This window comes from Telmatherina bonti (assembly GCF_933228915.1).
Source record: "Telmatherina bonti genome assembly, chromosome: 22".
NCBI lineage: Eukaryota > Metazoa > Chordata > Actinopteri > Atheriniformes > Telmatherinidae > Telmatherina > Telmatherina bonti.
This window is the reverse complement of record NC_136631.1, coordinates 13348633-13363286: the sequence shown is the minus strand read 5'-3', so window position 1 is coordinate 13363286 and position 14654 is coordinate 13348633. Positions and strand designations below refer to the sequence as shown.

The window sequence follows — 14654 nt, the reverse complement described above, 5'->3', positions numbered from 1 at the left end:
GTAAAATAATCTGAGTGGGACGCTGAGCTTCTTTGAGCAGATGTGCTTCTGGTTTTGAAATACACTTGAAGAACAAAGGTGGTTTTATCAAAATAACAATCTCTGGTAGGTTATTTGGACCTTGTGGTTGCTTTGTTATACGGACGTCTGTCCCATCAGGTCCTAATAAAGGACACCTCTGGCTCCTTAAGGGGCCAGAGTCTGGCTAGTGCTGTTTTACCTCAGTCTCCATCCATCCAGCCAGCCAGCGATCATGACCTGAGCTACCGCCAGGAGGAGAGAGCGAGAAGAAAAGGAAAGATCACCGACTCTCCCCAAAGAGGCAGGACAGATGCCAAAGTAATTCCGCAACATGTGCTGACATTAAACATTACTGCATATTAACTTTCCATATGTCTTGCAACTCAGCGGTTTTGCGAATACCCACAAAGACTCCGAGAAAGGCTCTTTGTCTTTATGCTGTCTGTGGATTAATTTGCTGCTCTCGTATTTCATCTTTCCATTCTGTTAGTGGAGATATGCGAGAGTGGACTCCTCTCACCGTGGAAGCGCGCTCTCAGAGGGGAAAAAAACACAAGCTTCTATAACATACTTTGCTGTGAAATGTTTGCATAAGAGACTGCTGGAACAGATTAATAATCATCGAAGACATATTACTTAATGCAGACAGCGAGAACTTCATTTCAACTAAAACAGTCTTTTATATGTTTGGAAAGGAAAAAGTATGGTTTTTGAGTTTAGAATCACTTTTGATGTTTCAGTTTGTTAGATTTTGAACCCACAAACCTACTCAGTCTGCATTGCAATACTATGTGACAGAATAAATACATGACTTTTTTGCACTTTAAGTAAATAACAATGTTGCTCCATGTACTTTAGTTAACTAAAATCTTTGTTTGAACTTAAATTTCTGCGGTTTTCCATCACTGTTATAGTAATTACTACTGTTGCTATTCTAAAACTATCTCATACATCAGAGACAACAAACTTTTGTTGAGCATTTTCTCAACATTATCATTAAAAGATGTGCTCTTCGGCTATAAAAGCATAGTTTTCCTATTTTACAGCCCTTCTTTAGTATTCATAAGGAAACATTAGCCATGAAACAGTTTTTTTGTCTACTTTCAGTAAGCATCCAGATGTTTAATGCATTTAATTAGAGGTTAGAAGCAAAACAAGCTTGAATGATCTTTGTTTCTTATATCTGCCAAATAAGAATGAGAAAATGGCTCCTGAAGTATTTGTTTAAACTCCCTAAACTAACGCCAAAACACAGGGAAACGTGATTTGGATTTAACAACAAGTCCTTTAAGATCAATCAAACAAAACAGTCACCAATGAATCACTCACATAGTTAAACAGCACATACATGAAATAAGATTTTTATTCAGTTTATCAGAAAAAAAGCAGTTCAATGCTTCAAGTAACTCTGAGATTAAAGTCAAAAGCTGAATCCTGTAACATAAATAATCAGTGCAGATAAAAAATAAAATAGATAAGAGGAGTGAAGGAGGAGATACAGAGACAGAGTAGGACAGTTTATGTAAGAGGAGTAAGGCCAGGTGGTTTCATTTACCTTGAGCGTCTATGGAGGACAACAGAGCTGCAAGGAAGGCAGCCGTGGCCAGCGACAGCCTTAACTTCATGTTTCACCCTGAAGGGTCAGCAGCACATCAATCAGTCTGAGGACAAAGAGAGAAGACGCGTTTGACAAGCCACTGCATCGGAGGAGCGAATTTAATTTACTGCTGTGTTTACCTGGACATCATTAGATGCCAGAATCCAAGTTAGGGCGGTTTCCAAAGCACCACTAACAGCTCTAATTATCTGATCCATACTTTCCATAATGATCATAAAAGAAAACCAAACTAACAAAACAAAAAAAAAATTCCTTAAGACTCTTTTACACAATAAGAGCCACACCTTGATGTCTTTTGTTGACACCCATGCCTGGAGGTACAACTTTTAAACAGCATGACACATTTGGCATTCAGTAATTAAGAGTTTGGAAAGAAAAGAAAAAAAAAAAACCTTTACAAAAGATCATCTGGTTTTATTCTCATAAACTGGAACAATCTGTGGTTGCCTTGATCCTTTTGGTGTTTCACAGAGCAGATAAAATGTAGCACATACGTGTACCTGTGATACTTTAACACTATAGGGATAGAATCTGGGTTGGTTATCATTTTAAGGTAACCAAAACCCATATTTAATGTCATATATTTGCTTTTTGAGTTGTGGAATTTATTCCTTTACTCCTGTCCTCCTAATTAAATCTAAATTTAAAAAAAAATATTAAAGCTGATGAGGAACTATGTGTTATAACTGCTCTTTCCATTTAATAAATGAATGTATTACTGCAATTACATTTCTTTTCTAATCATTTCACCTCATCCACCCAACAGGCTTTAGTAGTGACTTTTGCTTCTTTCATCCCAACTGCAGGCTGTGCGCCCCGCCTGGTGCACGAGCGACAAAACTGCAGCTCCGGGGGCCGATGTGAATCTCTTGGCCCTTTGGACACAAGGGACTCATCTGATCTGCATGATCAGATTAACTACAAACCACAACAGATTGGCTATGGCTGCCTTGCTGCTGGAGCCCCGCTTCAGCTTTCCTCTTAGCAGCTGCATTTTTATCCAGTCTGATTCAGCTGACCCAGTTAGGGTTACTGGAACCAGGTTAAAACTGCTTCCTTTTATTTTGCCCATACTACATCGCAACTTTAAAAGTACAGAAATGACTTTTTTTTTTTAATCGTTTTTACTTTAAAACAAAAAACAAAAAAAAAAAAAAAAAAAACTATTAGAAATTAATAATCTACCATATTTGGATGAAAACTAAACATTTTCAATCATAAATTAGCTGCATTAATAACTCATTTGCTCTTTTTATTTAAAAGGGAAAATAAAAGTGATTACTCACCAATTAATTCCCCCCCCAAAAATTGAACGGACCTAATTCAGAGCAGCCTGCTGGAAGCCTCCCCCCTCTGGAAAGCAACAGAGAAATGTCAGGAGCTGCGGCTGGACCCCTCTCTCCTCTGTCGGCTTACTGGAGGCTCCGCCAGCAGATGTCCAAGAAGGAAAAGCCTCTTTCCAAGTGGGAAGAATCTTTCCACCATCGGCTACTTAACAGGGGGGCAGTTCCAAGCTCTCATTTTACCAGCATATGGGCTTCTTGCGAAAGCTCTGCCTCTCATTTGATATATGTCCCCCGCTAAGACCGATCTGGAGTTTGGAAATTACATTTTTCCCAACATTCCTTTGGTCTGGAGAATTGATGAGTCTCCGGTGCCAGTGTGACTTCACAGCAGTTGGCCAGACAACAGTTAGAAAGGAAGTGTTTTATCTGCGCAACAGGCAACATCATCCAGCTTATTAACTCGTCTAGAAAAGGAAAAAAAAAAAAAAAAAAACCTTTTCACAAACTTGATCTTACTTTCTGCAAAACGACGGTAAACTGTGTCAAATGACAAAAATATTTTACTCTCATGATATAAAAACAAAAGTAAGAAAAGAAATATATATTTATAAACACATTTTTCGTCTTTATGCAAAATGTGGCGCATGAATGGAAAAAAAACATCTTTGTTGGGAATGGAAAAGTATTCCAGAAGTTCCTCATCCTGCAACTTCGCTTCTGCACGGAGAGCTAGTGATTTATGGGTTTGTGTCGCCCTCTAGTGCTCTAAATGCAGAACTGCAACTGGTAATGAGGACAGATGAATCTGATTTGACTGATTGAATATATTACAACTGTGGCAAAATAAGAAAGTTTAGTTTTTCTTCACATATACACCAATCAATCATAATACTAAAACCGCCACTAGGTAATGTAAGGCAGTAAAACTGCTCTAGGAAAACCTACATTCTGGCATATCTATGGAAACTATTTTGACACGTTTACTTTTGCAAAGTATATAGTAGAAATGACAGCATCTGCCGGTAGAATCAGCTTTTAAGTGATGGCAAAATTTCAGAATATACATATTTATTATTGTTATTTTCAGCTCATGATCTGTACAATCAAAATATAAGATTTCAAACATAATTTTTTTATTGATAAATTACATACAGAAGCTGAATAGGTTCTTCATTAGACAGTCATGTCCAACAGGACACATTCCCGTTTCACTATCCCTTCCTTGGCATTGCAGCATTAAGCAGCTCGTATACAACGTATCCACTTCCTGCAAAAAAAAGATCAAACGCGTGTCACAGGTGTAATTATAATACAACACAACTTGTTATGTGTGCTCAGATATATATATAACCCTTGATGATACATCGTGAAATCACAGTCATTTTCTTTTTGAAAAACACTGTTTCAGTAAAACGGCATTGACTCATAAAAACGCAGACCAATGCTTGCATACCAAACACAGTGAGAGTCATTGTGGCTCTGTAGAGTAAAGCGTCCTTTGACCCACCCTTCAGATGAACAGGTATACCATTATCCGCTTGGTCAAAGAGAGAAAAACATACTACTGTTTTAAAATATATAACTATGTAAGCATTAGTTTGAAGTTACATACAATTAACTCCTGTTTCCCAACAAGAGTTTTGTAATATGCTTACAAGGAGCTAATCTCTGGTTAACCAAAGAAAGTACACTATGGCATAGTGTAAAGTGCAATCAAGCAGCGCTAGGTAAAGCAGTGCTTACTATTGGACAACTACAGCTATGTAGAATATCATGTGCTGTGTGATATCAGCAAAGCCTGCTACAGTGCAGTCGGGTTTTAGGCAGAATTAGTTCAACAATAGCTCGAACCACAGGCTTAGGTCAGTTTAATATTTAAGTGAAGAAATTCACTTATACTTATCTGTTGTGCTAAAAAAAAAAAAAAAGAAAAAAAAAAAAAGAGGAAAAGATGGAAAAATCAGATTTTGTTTTCAGAAGCTGTGAACAGAATAGAAACTCACTAACATCAGTTACTACTGAAAACTCTTTCTTTTAATAGAAAGTAATAAGTCACATGTCAAAATAGCAAAACAGGTACATGAAATTAACATTCCTTCAATGCAGAAAACATTGAAATACTAACAATTCTTTGCAATAAAAGCATTGTTTTGAATATATTCATATTAAACCAGATTTACCTCAAACTGAAAATCAAGATCTCAGAACAAGGAAAAGTAAAATTAACTCAATATTGAACAACTTTCATACTTTATACTCATAAACAGATGTGTTTTTAATGAAAGTCACTCACCTGAAAGAGTTTTTGCTTGTTCTTTACAGTGTTATCAATCTGTCTGCGGGCACTGTTGGTGATGGTCCGTCTAGTGAGCTGCCAAACACCCTAATCATGACAACACAGAATTAAGGATCTCAGTGAAATTACTTAAACATTACAGAAATAAACATCATGAGCAACAATTGTGAAAGATACAGAAAGTTCAATAGGACTCATACAAATAACTACAGTTTATATGAACATACCAGGGACTGACAGAGAATAACAGGAAAATGCTGACGCCTGCTGGATAATCTTGTGCATTGCAACCAGGAGTGAAAAGTCGACCTACTGGAATGAGCACGAGATTTAATTAATTTGTAAAACACGCATTGAGACAAACATGCAAAAGATGGTAGTACAGTAGTAGGTCCACTTCTGCAGAATCTTTCTAATTTATTAAACTTGAACATCATTAAAAAAAAAAAAAAAAAAAAAAAAAAAAGTAAGCAACTAAAACAGCTGAAAATCCCTTTATTTTTATAGCAATTAAAATCAAAGTTTTCTCTTAAATGATTTTGGTTTCTGCACACCACGGTGCCATAAAATCTTAGTAACATGCAAAGAAGCTGTGGTATCAGACAGGCTTTAGATTCTCATGGCTGTCTGATAAGTAGGGGTGGGGAAATACAATTGAAAAATCGAAAATTGGGATTTTTAGCTTCACAATTTTAAAATCGAATTTAAAAAAAAAAAATCGTTTTTTTCAAATAAATAAAAATAATCCATTATGAAATTTTAGTCATTTTTATTGTTTTTATTGATCTTTTTACTTGTCTTCTTGGGCATTATAGCAGCAGAATGGTGGTCCGGCTTCTGTGTTGTTTTTTCCTATTTGAAATCAAGAAAAAGATAAGAAAAAAAAGTTTTACAAACTTCTTTTGTTTTTAATCTACAAAAATCAGCAAATTTGAAGATTTGTGAGAATCGCAATTTAAATCTAATAGAATCAGGACACAAACGTATCGTCACAGCCCTAATGATAAGGTTGTTAAAGTTAATTAAATTAGTGAGATTACAAACAGGAAGGTTTGACAACATTTTACTGATCAAAACGTGACTACCTGTGCAGAAAAAAGGGGGAGAAATATGTAATGGATTGGTAATAAATAGACTTGAGAATTTCTGTACTTATGACATTTTATTCTATAAATAAATAAAATGGCACTTCTCCACTTTTACTATGCTAAAGCAAAATCAGATCAAAGCAAAAAGACTTTGCTAAACAGGTTGAAGACCTATAAAAAGTCAGAAATTACATAAAACTAATTGTCTTACTTGCAGAAAAATTGGACATTGCCTGCATGACACCATTTTCAAATCTAAATATTTTATTAGATCATGAACTGATCAAATCTGGACCCAATTACCCTAAAGGGGCAAAATAAAATATTTGTCATGTAAATTCTCATAAGAAAATCGTTTTTAATTTGCAAAAAAGTAATAAAGTCCAGTGCTTTTACATGGTAATAAAACACGTTTATCCTATGGCGTCATGGAAAAGGGAGGCATGTTCTGTAATATTACACCCACCGCTGTTGGTAAACAGCCCCCTGATGTCGAATTGATTTCTACTCTGCAAAAGCTTTTTGTGACATTACTTTCATCCCAACTCGCCAGCGAGTTAAGAAACGGAACAAAGACAGTTCAGTACTGATCTGATCTGCTGACAGAAACGGGTCAGAATTTAGCAAAACGACGAGACTTGCTTAACTTTATTCCTTAAAGTCTTTAGTTTCCTCCGGAACACCCCGGTAGGTCTGCAGTTTATAACTGGACCTCATAATATAAAAGTAAAATATACAGAATATACATATATTTATGCTAACCTTAGAAAACAGGCTAATGATCAAACAATAAAAAAAATTCAGGCAAATACTATCGAGTTAAATTCTTTCTTCCCATAAGCTGTCTGCACATTTTAGCAAACTTTGAAGCTTTACGAAAAGGAAGAACACAAGGACGGACAGACTGACTTCCCACAATCCTCCGGTATTTCTCCAACTTCCGGTCGCGTGAGATCACCACAGTTAGGTTTTCATTATAAAAAGAAGAAAAAAATAGCAGCTATCTAAAAAAAAAAGTTTTCATTATAAATATGCAAAAAAATAGCAACTTTTAAAAAAAGTTATTATAAATATGCAAAAAATTACTCTACAACGTCACTTTGTAGGAAACCTAGATTTAAAAAAGAATAATTATGGTGATGAAAAACGGGTGATAGAACATCTGATTTGATATATAATGACTCCAGAAGTGACACCAAAACATTGCCCAAGTTCTTTAATAGATCCTATAAATTTTATAAAACCCAAAAATTTAAAATTCAAACCATTTTTCTATTTTCAACAGATCAGGAGCGCCATATTTTAAAAAGAAAATGAAGTTAAACAAAAATGGAAACAATTAAAGAAACATGACGCTTGTAAAGTGCATATTAATTTGACATTGCAGATTTTAAGATGATTTAACACTCAGGCCAAATGAGGAGAAAATTCTGAATTTCTGCACCGTTACTAAACAGATATATTTCAAAAGGAAAGGAATACCAGATGCATATTGGGAATATTCTGTTATGATTATTCCCCAACAGGTATTATGTAACAATAAATGAAGACATGTTCAGCACAGAGAATATTATCAGTAGGAGTGGAAGGTAGATATTTGTCAATAATATTAATATTATCCAAGGATTATATACTTCTTGTTGAACATCTGTGTTTACCTGAAAGAAGGGCACACAAGCAAAGACATTTCCATTCCGTAACCAAGGTCTTCTCCACAACCACAGAGGTATGTCCATGAAACAGTACATTCATCAGCAGGACATGTTTCAGTACATATTATGAACAGACATTTGCACTAAAGAATATGTACATCGTTCAGTTAAGCCGTTTGCAAAGCAATGGCAAACTTTGATAATATGTGGATAAATAATAGACACATAGATAGATAGCTATGACGAAACACTGAAGACAAAACCACTTTTGTGCAATCACGCCACAGACATTCACATGTATTCAAGCTAAAACGAACAAGCAGTCCAGAATGGACCCTTTAGGGTATCTCATGCATGCAGAGACTGGAAATCAGAACACAGGACCCGTTCAGTTTGGAATATCAGCGCTGTTGCTGCGGGTGTCATATTTATGGTGGATGATGAGCAGAACTACACCCAGGAAGAAGCAGATGGAGCCCACAGTGATGTAGGCAATGCCAAGGAAGGGGTTTTTCCCTCCCATCCAGGAAATGGTGCTCAGGATCATTCGCTTGCGACCACCAAAGGTGAGCACAGGGTAATCTGATTACATAAAGTCAAAGAAGTTTGAAACTTTCAGAGATAAGAGAGCTGACACATCAACAATTAATACAACCCAACTGTATTAATAACCATTTTAAAACAGCTAATTAATTATTATCCTGTTATTAACCCCCACTTTCACCCCACCTTCATAAGAAGAATATATCAACATGTGAAATTATAAGCTGTTGTAGCTGTACTTTTTTTGTAATGGTCAGGTGGACAAGCAGCTGGATAACTACTAAGTAATACCAAGCTTCACAACACTTGATTTAAAACCACCTGTTCTAGCTTTAATTCAACATAATCAACGAAAAAAAATCCCAATTTAATTTTACAACCAGTCTGCGTAAGATTATGTAAGACTGGCATGTTTCAAGATCAGGGGTGCCCAAAGTCAGTCCTTGAGGGTCACCGTCCTGCAGGATTTTGATGCATCCCTGTTCCAACGCACCTGGCTTCCATTAAATGGATCCAACAGCCAATGAAGTTCTACACAAAGAGTAATTAGTTTGCATCACAGAGGTTGGAACAGGGATACATGGAAAACCTGTAGGACTGTGGCCCTTGAAGACCAAAGCTGGACAACCCTGTTCTAGATAAGCTTTAGAAGCTTTAAATGAGTAAATTTAAAGCTGGGGTAGGTAATGTTGAGGAGGTAGCAAGATATGAAAGTGGCACCTGTCTTGGCTCCTCCCCCTCTGGCTTTCCTCCTTGTGTGATCCAAGGCTTTTTCTTACAAGCCAAGGTGGTTATATTTTTACCGCTGTTAATCTGTTTGTGTTCAAGATATCTCAAAATGTTATGGATGGATTTTAATTAACTTTTATGCAGTGGTTGGAAATGTGAAAAAGAAAAACTGATATAATTTAGGTGGTGATCCGGATCACCGTTTGGATCCAAGAATGTTTTGAAGGCCTTGGCGGAGGTTTACACTCTCCGAGTGCTTTTCTAGTTCGCAGCTTTTTCCACCAACGATTTTCTCTTTCTCAGCTGTTTAGCAGGAGGAAGCAAATAAACCGAGCCCGGTCGGGGAAATCCTTCCTGCATTTTCTCAGCCATGTTTGTTTTCCAAATTTCTTCTTCACTACTTTGTATTTTCATCCTAACACACTATTTATATGCAGGGTGTGGCTATCAGGTATGCGCTGCAGGAGGGGGAGGAGGGGAGCCGGGAGAAGAAGTTTACGAAATATAAGAAAATGAACAACTTCAATTCGGCCTGAATGTTTAGATTGGTCAGAGTTTATACAGATTTACAGTAAACTGAGGGGTCTGACTGTATTTCTTATTGTTCATGATTGCAAAATGTATAGACTTCTATCAGGACAAGGAACTTCACCCAGAGTAGGAAAAAAATGATTACCTACCCCAGCTTTAACTTTAGGCAACTACTAAACTGAGTCGTGTTTTTTTGTAAACTTGATTTCACTGGTGGAATAAAAAGGATACTGTAAGTGATGTTCAAGGTGTAATTGCCGCTGGGTAGAGTTGGGGTGGTGTTCGGTTTCTTGTGGATGATGCGATAGAGCTTCCTAAAGGTGGGTAGTGCAGCGGTGCGCATCCACACAATGAAGTCTTCGTTGATGAAGCCGTTGTTTTCGGAATCTGATGGGTCCAGCTCGTACACCGGCTTCCTCCAGTTCACCGGCTTAGATGTGTCTGAAACAGATCATGACAAAGCCAAGGTAAAAAGTGAAACTAAGTCTTTCAAAATGTAAAAATACTTTGTAAAGCTCACCTTTAAAAGCTGCAGTTAAGTTGCTGTTTCCACCAGGATTCCTGAACTTCACATGCTTGTCTGTCCACCATGCAATGCCCTTCTTTGCTAAGGGAATTAGATTTCTGGTGCCATTGGAGGCCACATGATAGAGCTCCAGAGTGTCTGAGAGAAAAGAAAAGCATGTTCAACATTGTTTTGAGTAATTGTGGTAGATAATCTAAAACAGCTACATTAATGTCCAAAAATTGCTGTGTCCAACTTTAAATGGCGAGTTAAGACAGCAGTGGATCATATTAACAGCACTCATGCCTAAGCAGCTAAAAGAAAAAAGTTCTTTGCCATGGCTCACCGTTGAAAAGGCTGTTAGCGATGGCACCACATGGGGCAATGGGCGCTCCGTCAACAATGCGGTATGGCTCACACTCCTTGCTAGGGTTCTGTAAAAAGCAGAGAGAGTTCAGCTGATGGTAGAGCCATTCACATGGAGGCGCAGTGATTAAAGGATCATACCTTCAAAGCCGATAGATCGCCATTCAACTGGCTGTCATCTCTTGATTTCACATAGCGTCTGTGGTTCTGATAGAAGTTGGATAAGCCATAGTACATGTAGACATTGCTCTGTAGAAGAGAGACTGCGTTATAGGCTGACTATAGCAATGAAAGGGAGTTTTTGACCTCTAATCCTATGGTCCTTTGCTTGTTTGTCTTTTGCATGTGCACAAGAACACACATATGCACACAGATTGCACCATACACAGTGAGGTCAAACCTTTTTACTGACCAAAATGTGCTACCATGTTGCCATGATGACCAGGCCATGCTTAAAGGGAGATCATTTGATCTGCCCAGTGAAATAAAGGTTAAATAAATAAACAGCAATCACCCAATGCCTCAACAAGTAAATGCAAAAGTAAGATTTTTTTAAATCAATAAGAAAGCAATAGTACAGATCCCATAAATTAGACCTCAGAATACAAAGAATACTCTTTGATAAGTGTTGAGTGTGTATAACTTTTTTATTTATAGTGACAGGAAAACTCAACAGTAGACCTTAAAGTGATTCTTTACCTGCCATATCTGTTTACATTTTTGTGCTTCTGATTTATTTACAGTCTTGATCATATCTGTAGATGTCAATGTGACCTTGTGAATTGTGTTTACAAGCAAGCAACTAACAGGTCATTTCAGCTAAAATTATGAAACTTTAGTAACTATAAAGTTTGTGTTTCAGCACCTAAACCTCATAACCTAATTGAAATGTGCTTGAAACAAGCATTTTGTGTCACATCTGGTCCTGCTGCTTTTGTACAAAATGTACTTGCTGGCAGAACTGCAAGGTCTTTTTTTAAACAGCAACCAGCAACAAAAAAAAGGCTTAGTACAACTAACCACAAAAAAGTCGTTGGGTCCTTTTGTTAGCTTTATTTTCTAACAACTATCTTTGAATGTTGAATCAAATGTTTGATAATCTGTCATTCTGATTGAGTCTTTTATTTATTTCTTTTAAATGCTCAAATATTTTTTGAAATGTCAAAATATATCACTTTCAAATTGTATTCTATTGTCATAACTATGTTTTTTGTGGACTTTTCAACTGAGTACATGGGTATTGTTAAATGACTATATGTATATATGTAGGTAATGTGTGCGTGTGTGTGTATATATATATGCAGGCACGATTGTAAAAGTATTTTGACCTGTCTAAAATAAATCTATAAATCTAAATGGTAAAAGTTAAATAACAGTTATAGTATTCTTAATATTCTCACAATTTTTCTGATATAAATAATAGTTATGAAGGTGTGCTCATAAGCTCTGCTCAAACTTCATCTGCTGTTTATCAAAGGGGGGGGGGTCACATTTAAAATTAGAAGATTTAAAACTTTCTAACTTTAAATGTTGCTAATAAATATATACATACTTATTTAAAATTGAACATCTCATAGGAGACCAGTTTATGTTATCCAAAACCTCTTGCAATGAAAATGCAAGCTGGTGAGGACTTTTTACAAAAGATCAATAAAGCTTTTTGCAAGTAAGACCGCATATCATTACAGGTGCAAGAATCAATCCTACAGCAGCTTTTAAACAAACCACATAAGTTCTTTCCTTGAACTCAAAATAGATCTTAATGGACAATCAGTAATGGGGTGCAGCTGTTTCCCTTTTATTCCAGAGACAGCATTCAAGGTGAATACATGAATTATTAATTGGATTTACTACAAATTGGTGCAAAACCTTAGTTCAGATTACCTCAAATGGCTGATCCAGTTTGAATTCCACAGTGCAGAAACAGGGTGTGGAGCTATTCCAGCTTAGGTTTTTGGCACAGTCGTAGCATGGATTTCCAGGAGTCCCGCCAGTATAATCAATCTGAAAAAGAACAAGCAATTAGCAAAAAAAAAAAAATGCATATCAGATGAAGGACATAAACACTGCTTTCTCATTTTTTCTTAAAATTTGATGTTGTTTATATATATTTTTTTGTTGTTGTTGTTTTTACTATTTTGATTTAATCGGTATTAGTAACCCAATTCATTGTACTGATTTTTAATTATATCCAGGCTGTCCCTGTCACTGAAAATACTCAGTTCATGCTACTTTGAAATTTGCTGCTTTATTTTTCACTCAATACACTTCTCCTTAATTCCCTTTAATTATTTTTCTTATATTTGAAAAACCCTATAACAGTGAACGTAGAAGGACACGTTCCCAACAATTACTGTTTTGAGTTGTCTACTTAATTTCAAACATTTTATTTGTATTTTTAACATATAAAACTACAGATAAGGGGGAAATGCAAAAGACACACCCACACAAACACCAGCCTACCAATACGGGATAATGTTTAATAAATAAGTTTTTATAAACTGCTGTAGTAAAACTCATCGGTTAAACTTTATAAAAGGAAGTATTGTAGTACTGGTATGAAGTACAATGTTTGTAGTAGCTAACAGTAACTTTTGTATACAACCTAAAGACAAGGCCAGATTATCCAATGGGCATCATGGGCACAGGCCCAGGGGCCCACGTGCAACTTGGGGCCCATGTAGGGGAAACACCAGGGGTTTGACATAAAACAAAATGTACATAAAAGCCAGATAGTTACACTACAGTGTCCAGTGTGTTGCTTTTGGTACCACTGGCTGAGAGATTTTAGAAGTGTCGTTTCACAGTGTATCATTCACAATTTACACAATGTTGCCATGGTGGGGAAGGGGGCCCCTGGAATACTCTGGGCCCAGGGACCTGTGCACTTTTAATCCGGCCCTGTCTAAAGGGTTGGATCAAACTGTTAACTTATAAAATATTTTGTCTCGTTTTTTAAATTTACATAATTCTGTATGGTGTAACACTGACATTAAAATAACACAAAACGTTAAAGTGATTGGTTCAGGTTTACATCGTAAACCATAGAGGGTGTCTAAACTCGGTTGTTATAGCAACCGAGTGTAAAATGGTCGAAAGTGTCGAAAATGCGGGACGAAACTGAACACCGGTGGCTGCAAAGCGATCAAATATCTGTCAACAGGAAAGCAGACGTCACGGTAACCGTACCTCAAACTCTTTGATGTTGTTTGATGTCACAAACAGACCGATGCCGATGGGGATGAAGATGAGACCGATAACGAAGAAAGCAGGCAGCACTGTGCCCGCAGTCAAGATGGGCTGCCAGGCAGGTAGTCTCTGCTGTTTAAATGCAGTGTTGTCCGGTTTTTTGCTTTTTACAACCCCTGGCCCACCGTGAGTCGATGAACCCGAGTGGTGGCCATCCTCTTCCTTAGCGTTGTAGCTTGACGCCATCATGGCTGCAATCCGCTTCGAGCAAAATAATCCACTTCTGTTGACAGCCGACAGTTACCCGTTAATCCCACACGACCAGTAGCGGATATAACACTGCGGCAACTAATAAAACGTTCGGAGAAGTTAAAAGTATCCACTGCCTAATCCAAATATTGACGCATAATGGTATTGATTTCGTTCGTTTTGCTCATCCCAAACATCGATCTGTACGAGAGAGAACCCGGAAGTCCCAGGGCCAATAAGATATTGACACGTAGGAGTTACATCATCACAAAGCTGTTTTTTTTTTTTTTGTTTTTTTTTTTTAATGCTTTATTAAATGAAATGAAATGAAATTAAAATGAAAAATACTTTATTAATTCCCCGAAGGGAAATTCAATATTGTAGTATCTAATTAACTTGAGGAGGTCTTGTTCCGGAGGCTAATGGCTGCTGGCAGGAATGATCTTTTATTTATTTGAACTTGATTTAATTCATTTATTAATTCAATTTATTTAAATAATTTATTATTTGTTTATTTCAACTCACAATATGTCTTACAGTTCACAGTGAATGTCACTGCAACCATTTACAAAAGAACTCAA

At 36.7% G+C, this 14654-nt stretch overlaps 2 protein-coding genes across 4 annotated transcripts in view; both read right to left on the bottom strand.

The window, feature by feature from the left end:
• Positions 1 to 3118, bottom strand: part of col12a1a (collagen, type XII, alpha 1a) — a 53382-nt gene extending 50264 nt beyond the window's left edge. For 2 of the 3 annotated variants that reach the window (XM_079262130.1, XM_079262131.1), the window contains exons 1-2: positions 2926 to 3117; positions 1577 to 1682 (exon numbers count right to left, since the gene is read on the bottom strand). In XM_079262130.1, the coding sequence (XP_079118256.1) occupies positions 1577 to 1646 (70 nt within the window). In that variant the 5' untranslated portion in view covers positions 1647 to 1682; positions 2926 to 3117. Of the gene's footprint in view, positions 1 to 1576; positions 1683 to 2925 lie in introns of all 3 variants that reach the window. The other variant, XM_079262132.1, reaches the window with a different exon arrangement.
• Positions 3119 to 7510: 4392 nt separating this feature from the next.
• Positions 7511 to 14295, bottom strand: LOC306772768 (cell cycle control protein 50A-like). The gene is made up of 7 exons (XM_079262379.1): positions 13825 to 14295; positions 12520 to 12639; positions 10777 to 10884; positions 10616 to 10703; positions 10285 to 10428; positions 9996 to 10205; positions 7511 to 8543 (listed from the first exon to the last, which is right to left on the bottom strand). Exons 1-7 carry the CDS (start codon positions 14071 to 14073, stop codon positions 8350 to 8352), a joined length of 1113 nt encoding a protein of 370 aa, XP_079118505.1. The 5' UTR covers positions 14074 to 14295; the 3' UTR covers positions 7511 to 8349.
• Positions 14296 to 14654: the final 359 nt, after the last annotated feature.

Bases quoted from the DNA above. Each gene is read 5' to 3' on its own strand.
- LOC306772768 (XM_079262379.1), bottom strand. From the start codon at position 14,073: ATGATGGCGTCAAGCTACAACGCTAAGGAAGAGGATGGCCACCACTCG. The intron at 12,640-13,824 runs GTACGGTTACCG...GTTCTTTTTCAG, and splicing joins ACAACATCAAAGAGTTTGAG to ATTGATTATACTGGCGGGAC. The intron at 10,885-12,519 runs GTAATCTGAACT...TCTCTTCTACAG, and splicing joins AACTGGATCAGCCATTTGAG to AGCAATGTCTACATGTACTA.